Here is a 9,193-nt window from a genome sequence, read left to right on the forward strand (position 1 = left end):
CGGGAAGGCGGAGGGAGAGTCGCCGGCGCCGAGAATCGGCCGCCCCGCGCCGGGCGACGGGGCCTCGATGCGGCGGACGGGCGGCTCGATGCGGCGGCGTCCGTGCTCGCCGGTGGCCGGAGGAGGGAGGTGGGGGTCAGGGAGGGGTCGTGCAGGCGGGGGTCAGGGAGGAGTCGGGGAAGTTTCCGCTCGGGCAGTTGGTACTCCCCGCGCTGATTTTGGGTCAGATGGGTATTTGCCCCACAATACCCATATATGCCAATTCTGGGTAGTGACCCAAAAAAAAATTTTGTGAGGACCATTCATGGGTATGTTCTTGGAGCTAGTTTTTTGCCTCCAATATTCAAAAAAACAGTTTTTGGGTATTGAGAGCAAATATGGGTATGCTTGGAGATGAGAGAACCCATGGCCTCATCGACACAGTGAGTGAGGACACGGGTCGCCTATGGTCACGCGTGTGAGAGGGAGAGGGGAGAGGGAACGGATTGCATCAACTATGCACGGTAACGGAGAAGCAAAGTACGCTTTCATTCATGTTATACGGAAAAATAATTCCATGGGGCTCTTCCCTCCCGAGTCCCGACCCTCTCTTGGCCACCGCACAGTTCTGGCCCTAAACCAACCCCTGAACCCTCCTCCCAATTCCCAAATCCAGTCGCCGAGCTCGCCGCATCCATCCCCGGAAACCCCAATGGACGAAGCCAACGAGGCGCAACCACCGCCTGACGCGCCCGAAGCCGCGGGGCATCTAGCTCTCGTCCCAATGGAGCAGGACGAGGCGGCCGCCGCCGCGGAGCCCATGGAGGACGACGCGGCCGGGGGAGACGCCGCGGCGTCCGCGGAGCCCATGGAGGAGGACGCGCCCACGTCCTCCCCGACCCCGTCCGCCCCCTCCACCACCGCGGCCGTCGATGACTCCACCGTCGCGCGGAAGCGCCGCCGCCGCAAGAAGCAGTTCCCCGGCATGATCCCCACGGCCGGCGTCCGCGTCCTCCGCGCTTCCTCCTCGTCGGGGGCCACCGCGGCGCATCTCGCCGGCATCCCGCGCCGCCGCGGGCGCCCGCCTACCAACTCCTCCCTCCGCCTGGCGCGGGAGCTGGATTCCGAGGCCACCATCGCGCTCGCGGCGGGATTCCCCGCGGACACCCTCTCCGAGGACGAGGTAGCCGCCGCCGTCATCCCAGTTATAGGTGGCACGGACCAGGCCAACTACCTCGTCGTACGTAACCATATTCTCGCGCTCTGGCGCTCTAATCCCCTCTCCCCCGTTGCGTCCAACGCCGCGCTCGCATCCATTCGCGCCGAGCACGCGCCCCTCGTCGCCGCTGCACACTCTTTCCTGTCGGACCATGCCTACATCAATTTTGGCCTCGCCCCCTCCATTGTCTCCCTACCCCCAATCCCCCCTCCCTCCCATCCTCCCCCTTCTGTCCTCATTGTAGGTGCTGGCTTTGCTGGCCTCGCCGCCGCACGCCACCTTATGTCCCTTGGCTTCAAGGTTGCCATTGTCGAAGGCCGACTCCGCCCAGGTGGCCGTGTGTTTACTAAGACAATGAGGTCCTCTGCTGCAGACTATCCTGACATTGCTGCTTCTGCTGATCTGGGAGGCAGTGTGCTCACTGGTATTAATGGGAATCCCCTTGGTGTCATAGCGCGGCAGCTTGGGTTCCCACTTCACAAGGTGCGGGACAAGTGCCCGTTGTATCTTCCGGATGGCCGCCCAGTCGACCCTGACATGGATGGTCGTGTTGAAGCTGCCTTTAACCAGCTTCTTGACAAGGTTTGCCAGCTGCGGCAGGTTATCGCAGATAGTGTCCCACACGGTGTGGATGTGTCACTTGGCATGGCACTCGAGGCATTCCGGGCAGCGCATGGTGTTGCCGCTGAGCCAGAGGAACGGATGCTTCTTGATTGGCATCTGGCCAACCTGGAGTATGCCAATGCCGCTCCTCTTGCTGATCTCTCCATGGCCTTCTGGGACCAGGATGATCCATACGAAATGGGTGGTGACCATTGCTTTATACCTGGTGGCAATTCCCAATTTGTCCGAGCGCTTGCTGATGGTGTCCCGATATTCTATGGACAGAATGTGCGAAGGATACAGTATGGGTGTGATGGTGTGTTGGTCTACACTGATAAGCAGACATTCCGTGGTGATATGGCGCTCTGCACTGTTCCCCTTGGTGTGCTTAAGAAGGGGGACATTGATTTTGTGCCGCAGCTGCCAGCTCAGAAACGAGAGGCCATTCAGAGATTGGGTTTTGGGCTTCTTAATAAGGTTGTGATGTTATTCCCTTTTGACTTCTGGGATGGCAGGATTGATACATTTGGGCATTTGACTGAGGACTCTAGTCAACGAGGTGAATTTTTCCTGTTCTATAGCTATTCTTCAGTCTCAGGAGGTCCACTGCTTGTTGCCCTTGTTGCTGGGGAATCTGCTATCAGTTTTGAGAAGAAGTCACCAATGGAAAATGTTGAGAAGGTGTTAGACACACTTAAAAAAATCTTTTCACCCATGGGGATCGAGGTACCAAACCCACTGCAGGCAATATGCACTCGGTGGGGCACTGACAGGTTTTCATATGGATCATATTCCCATGTGGCTATTGGGTCATCTGGTGATGATTATGATATTTTGGCTGAGAGTGTTGCTGATAGAGTCTTCTTCGCTGGGGAGGCAACAAATAGGCGGTACCCTGCAACAATGCATGGAGCTCTGCTTAGTGGGTACAGAGAGGCTGCCAATATTGTAAGAGCCGCTAGAAAGAGAGCAAAAAAGGTTGACTCATCTGAGAAAATAGATATCATTTATGAAGTCAGAGATATTGTTAAAGATGACAACATTGATTTGGATGATCTCTTTCGCACCCCTGATGTTGCTTTTGGTGGCTTCTCAGTTCTGCATGACCCATCTATATCTGAACCTGATTCAGCATCATTGCTGCGTGTTGGAATTGGTGCCAGAAAGTTAGGCTCTGGTTCACTTTTCCTGTACGGCCTAATAATGCGGAAGAATGTAACTGAGCTAGCTGCAATGGAAGGCGACGAGCAGCGGTTGAGTACACTGTACCGAGATTTTGGGACAAAACTCGTGGGATTGGATGGCTTGGGTGATGCTGGGGAAAGCCTCATATCACGGATAAAGGCTGCTTCTAAGAAGTAGCATCCAGTCATGATGTTGGAATGGTTGACTCAGCTATAACAGTTGTCAGCTCCGAGCATTTAGTTTGCAAGTCCAACATAGCTACTGACCTTTCAAGTAATTCATTCATTTCATTGATTGCTATATATCTCTCAATTCTCATCAAGGTGTAAGCTGTGCCATGTAATACTGGTTAAACCATGGATATTCATTGAAGATCATATCACCATGGGAAATAATCGAATTCTTATCGGTACTTTCTGTTCAGACATGATACATCTCTCTGAAACTTCTGTAATGACATTGTGATGCATAGTAGTTCTTTTTTGTGTTGTGATCTAGCACTTGCTAGCATGTGATTGGACTTCAAGGCTTAAGGTTTCTCTCTACACTAGTTGTTCTAACAATAATAACTAGGGATGTGTGGACAAAAAAGGATGCGAGGTTCCTGATGCTCATATGCGCAAAAATATATTCCATTTGGGTGTGGTGAGATGTACTTGTGTCTCGTTATTGTTTGGAATATTTCTCCAAGTTGTCATTTCTTGTTTTGGTAGACCGAACTTGACATGGGAAGAGTCTGTAAAGAGAGATCTGAAGGATTGGAGCATCACCAAAGAACTAGCCATGGACAGGGGTGCGTGGAAGCTTGATATCCATGTGCCAAAACCATGAGTTGATCGCGAGATCTTATGAGTTTCACCTCTAGCCTACCCCAACTTGTTTGGGACTAAAGGCTTTGTTGTTGTTGTTGTTGTTGTCATTTCTTGTTTTGTTAGCGCTTTTGCTTTTATTTCAGGATTCAGTCTCAGTGATTACATGTGCGTTGTTGCTTATTCTGGAATGTGGTTTTATATGAATTGCAAAACATGTCAGTGTTGATTATTCCTTTTCTTCAGCAAGCTGAAGATAGAGGCTCTCTAGGAGGCGGCAGCTGAAGCAATGTTTGATCAAATGATAAGTGTGATGTACATTCTTTCACCTAAGTACCTATCAGTTTGACAATTTCTTCTGTAGGTAAATAGTATTTGAAGGAAGTGCTATAAGCCTATAACTTCTCCAAGAAGCAGGTAACAAATATTTTACCTTTTCTAGACTTGATTTTAGCAAAATGCATTGCCCCTGTTTGGCTTTTGGCTTCCAACTGAACACTATTTTATTGTATTTTTTGTCAAATAGATATGACATAACTTAAATTATTGAGCTCCCTAAAACAAAGCCTTTTGATTATCTGGCTATGATTTCGTTGCCATTTCTTGCTAAATCAGATCCGAGACAAAAGACCTGTTATCTTTGATATGACTTGTGAGTTATATGACAAAACATATATGATATTGCGTGCTGGCCAACATGAGAAATGGCTATATTCTTGGTCTGTGCTCAGCGTCTTGTTGTGATAAAATTACTCGAATAATTTGTGGCTTGTTTAGAGTAGGCTATTCATTTTCTGAACAGTAGTTCTCGTTCCGAGGTTTTGACCTGTTTGAATAGCGTCCTGATTTTAAGGTTGACATTGTCACTTTGTCAGCGTAGACAGCAGGAGAAACACACATTATATAGTTGTGCTTGTTGCAGGCAAGATTCACATGCTTTGCAATGGCACTATTGAATTTGCATCAAATTAAAAATAGCAGTAGCAACCCTGTCTTGAAGCAAGTTCACACTTGGCCGTTTATTTTTTAGCTAGCCGTTTCTAATGTCAGGATGATTGAAACTCAGTACATTCTTCGCTGTAGACTGCAGGTTTCTGTTTGATTCACCAAGATGGTTCATATCATCAGTCGGTAAATTTATAGCTCCGTCTCATGCGAGAAAGTGTATAATCAGTTGCTTTAGCTAGAAATTGGGTCTGATTTCAGAGTGGAAGCTTGAGCCGAAATATACTAAACCAGGTTTGGGTTGGGTTTTTCCTGCTGAAAACACTCATGGCTTGGTATGCTCTTGTTGTTACCATGTGTTGGAAACGAGTAGTTGTCCGTAGCAGTTGCAAGGAGTTGACACTCTCTTTCTTGGTAGCAACTGAATTTTTATTACGTAGGTTAAGTTGGAGATGTGGGACAGGCACGTGATGTTACCTGGAATCCGTGCATATATGCTGCTTTAATTTTTCATCGGTGTCTTGGTAAATGAACCAAGGCATGCTTAAGAGCATCTTCAACAGTTCGTATGTTCAATCGTTGGTATAAGTGTCTACATCAACAACCAACAACACATCATACAAGCTCTTTAATGAAGTGTATGTGAATCGTATGTAAAATAACTAAGCGGGTCCATTAAACATGGAAGAAATAACCATGCTTGCCTCGGAGCTTGTGCGTGAACCGTTGCTTCAAGTTCATACGATTCCATTCTCTCTCTTCTTTTATTATGCGCCATGTCATTAAAATAATCTATGCGACAATTTTACCAACGATGATCATACAACCATTGAAGATGCTGAAGATGCCCTGAGGGCATCTCCAATAGTCGTATGATCACCGTTGGTAAAATTGCCACATAGGAGTGGATGATTTTGATGACATGAAACATAATAAAAGAAGAGAGAGAATGAAATCGTATGAACTTGAAGCAACGGTTCAGGCACAAGCTCCGAGGCAAACATGGTCATTTCTTCAACATTTAGTGGACCCGCTTAGTTATTTTACATATGGTTAACATACACTTCATTGAAGAACTTGTATGATGTGCTGTTGGCTGCTGACGTGGACACTTATAATAACGATTAAACATACAAAATGTTGGAGATGCTCTTACGGGTAGCAACCACTGCAGTCTGCAGATCATTCTGAAATGGTGCTAGCACCGGGTAGGTCCTCTTATTTCTTTTGAATTGACCATCCGATCGGGAATTTTTGTCCAAAAGGACCACTTGCCGAGTGCATTTGTCCAAAAGGACCACCTGTGGCTGCAATCGACGAAAAAGACCCCACCCCTCCCTGGCGGCAGGTGCGTCAGGCGACACGTGCCACCTGCCGCCACCGGCTGAGGCGGCGGGGCGCAGGCGGCCGACGCCAGATCCCGTTCCCGCGCCGCTGCAACGTAACGGCGACAGAGAGGTGGGCCCTGGCGCCTCGGCCCCAGGCGGCCGGCCGGGAATCCCGGTTCCTGCGTGAATGGGTCTCGGAGTCAGCGCAGTTGCTCTAAAAAAATTCCCGCTCTAAATTTTCCCGCCACAAGCATGCGGTATTAGGCCCTGCTTTGGATGTAGTCCCTCCGTTCCAAAATATAAGACCTTTTAGGTATTTCACTAGGAGACTACATACGGAGCAAAATGAGTGAATCTATACTCTAAAGTATGTCTATGTACATCCGTATGTAGTTTATAGTACAATCCTTAAAATGCCTTATATTTAGGAACGGAGGGAGTTTTTTTTACGGAGGGAGATTTCCTAAATATAAGTCTTTTAAGAGTTTGTACTAGAAGACTACATATGGATGTATATGGACTCATTTTAGAATGTAGATTCTGTCATTTTGCTTTGTATGTAGTCATCTACTAATATATCTAAAAGGACTTATATTTAGGAACGGAGGGACTACACTTGTAAAAATAATACAGACCTTTGTAAAGTATTGCACTTGTAAAAATAGAACGACATTCCAAGCAGGGCCTAAAGGCTGATTGCACTAACTGAGGCTGTCTGCTGTATTTGTTTCCGCCACATGCACGCGATAACGACGGACGAGCAGTGCATTTTTTCCCGCCTAAGTTTCCCGCTGAAGTTTCTCGTTTTCGCGTCGTTTTTTCCCGCGTAGACATCCGGCAGAGCCTATAAAAGGAGGCAGGGAGTGAAACTCTCTTCACCATCAGCCAGACTTCAAAGCACCTGCACCTCCATAGTCAGTATGAGTTTGCCTTGTTCGGATCAGAGCATTAGGCCTAGGAAAATGCAGAGTGCAAGCTTGTCTCGGGGGGTGGAAGCAGTTCGATGTTGGTGCGGAGATGTCTGCAAGGTGAAGGAGGTGACGGATTTTTCAGATTGGTTAGGCATGAAGTTTTTCATGTGCGCCAATTATGAATCTGATCCACCCGAATCTATTTCTGCGTACGTCAGGCCTCCGGTATGCTCAAGTCATCCAGATTATTGTTTACTTGATATTATTGTTTACCTGAATCTGATCCATCCTTTAGTCTCCTCCTCCTCTCTGCATGTACTATCGTTGGATTGACACGGAAATGCCGGACTGGGCGGTGACCGAGATTCATGAAAGAGGTCGCCGTGCATGGCCTAGCTTGGACTTGGAAGAGCGTCGTGAGAAGGCTGAAGCAGAGGAGAAAGCAGAGCAGAAGAAAGAGTGGGAAGATTACTGTGTGGAGCAGAGGACTTTTCTTGATGAGATGATAAGGAAAAATCAAGAAGAGAAACTTCGGCTGGAGGAGGTTTACAGATAGCGGGAACAGGCCCGTGAAGCTGAGAGGGAGAGAAAGAGATAAAGGGCTCGTGCCGCCAAGGCAGCAGAAGAAGCTGGTGATGGAAAAGGAAAATATCCACGTTGGACTCAGTAGATTTATTTTATTGTATGTTAATTTGTGTTAGTTGTATCTTAATTTCTGCAAGTTGTATCTTAATTTCGGCAAATTGTATCTTATTTTCAGCAATGTCTATCTTAATTTCGGCAAGTTGTATCTTCATTTCCGCAATGGGTATCTTAATTTCAGCTACGTGTATGTTCATTTTATCCCGCCATTTGTTTCCCGCCTCGCTTTCCCGTCATTTTGTTCCCGCGTATAGCTTTGCCGCCATTTTGTTCCCGCCTCGCTTTCCCGCCCTCGCTTTCCCGCCTCGCTTTCCCTCCTCGTTTTCCTGCCATTAGTTATCCGTCTCGCTCTGCTGCACCTATAAAACCCCCTCCAGACCAAGGTGGGTAAGGAGTGTCCTGAAAATGTCTCATTATCCTTTCGATCGTAGTTTTCACAGTGGTATGTCCGAGTGTCTTCTGCGCTTAGCTAGCAATTTCAAGATAGATAATAGATTAGTTTCATGGGACGAACTCATCACTAGTGACACGCTACTGAATGAGGTTGCCCACGCATTAGCTAGGAAGGGATGGCCTGCAAGGACATATGAGGAGATTCGGAAAGAACTTCTGCGGTTGAATGAAAGATGGAAGAAGAAAGGCCAACACATACGCGGTGGAGGTGGAGTAAAACATCCCTTTTCATGGATTGACGATAGTGAGGACGAAGACGATATCTTCATGCCGAGTACCAAGGCCAAGAGCGCATCATCGACGAAGGCCAAGATCGCATCATCGACGAAGGTCAAGAGTAGCGCTTCGTCAAAGGGCAGAGCTCTGCATCGTCGAAGGATGACGACGACTTTATGTAGTTTTTTTATGAACTCTACATCTTAATGTATCTTATTTTATGTATGTTATTTTATGAATCTTATTTTATGTATCTTATTTTATGTATCTTATTTTATGGAAGCAACTTTAAATTGGAAAACTACGTCGAAATATATCGAGAACTTTTATTTCATGAAACTACATAGATGTCTTGTACGTACATCTGAAAGTTTGAAACTGACATAGAGAGATGCAATAGTTCGCACACATACATAGACGAATCACCCTATGCGACGACGACCAGCTGGCCTTGCCCGACGACCGGAGGGTGACAATCGTTCAGGGGGTCTGTGTTCACGAAGACCACGGCCGTACTGTCCCTCGTGTTCCTGTGTCTACGACTCATGCATAGGTGGTGGAGTCTGAAATCCATATTGAGACGATGATTATAAATTGTAGGTGAATGGCTCTGACTCATAATTGATATAAGATGGACCAATAACGTCCTGCCCGAAAAAATCATTTATCATTCCTCGGAGCGTGCATTGAGTATCATGGGTTTCTGTGAGTATTTCTTTCTGTACGTCACGCTGGGTATGTTCATCTCCCCATGATGGATCATTAATTTCCTGCGTCGAAAAATTGTGTTTAAAATAAACTGTGTGTAAATAAAGGATGTGTAAATAAAAGTTATGTAATTGCTTATTATAATTGTACATACCTGACCGCTGTTGTAGCTTTGTGCTCCCTCGCTTGTCTCAT

The 9,193-nt window shown here is 47.1% G+C and overlaps 1 protein-coding gene across 1 annotated transcript; it reads left to right on the forward strand.

Moving 5' to 3' along the window:
• Positions 1-566: 566 nt before the first annotated feature.
• LOC123402859 (lysine-specific histone demethylase 1 homolog 1) lies at positions 567-3,409 on the forward strand. Its single transcript, XM_045096821.1, has one exon. The coding sequence runs from the start codon at positions 692-694 to the stop codon at positions 3,161-3,163; it is 2,472 nt and encodes an 823-aa protein (XP_044952756.1). The 5' UTR covers positions 567-691; the 3' UTR covers positions 3,164-3,409.
• The last annotated feature ends 5,784 nt before the right edge of the window (positions 3,410-9,193 follow it).

The sequence above is a fragment of the Hordeum vulgare genome, chromosome 6H (assembly GCF_904849725.1).
Source record: "Hordeum vulgare subsp. vulgare chromosome 6H, MorexV3_pseudomolecules_assembly, whole genome shotgun sequence".
Lineage (NCBI taxonomy): Eukaryota > Viridiplantae > Streptophyta > Magnoliopsida > Poales > Poaceae > Hordeum > Hordeum vulgare.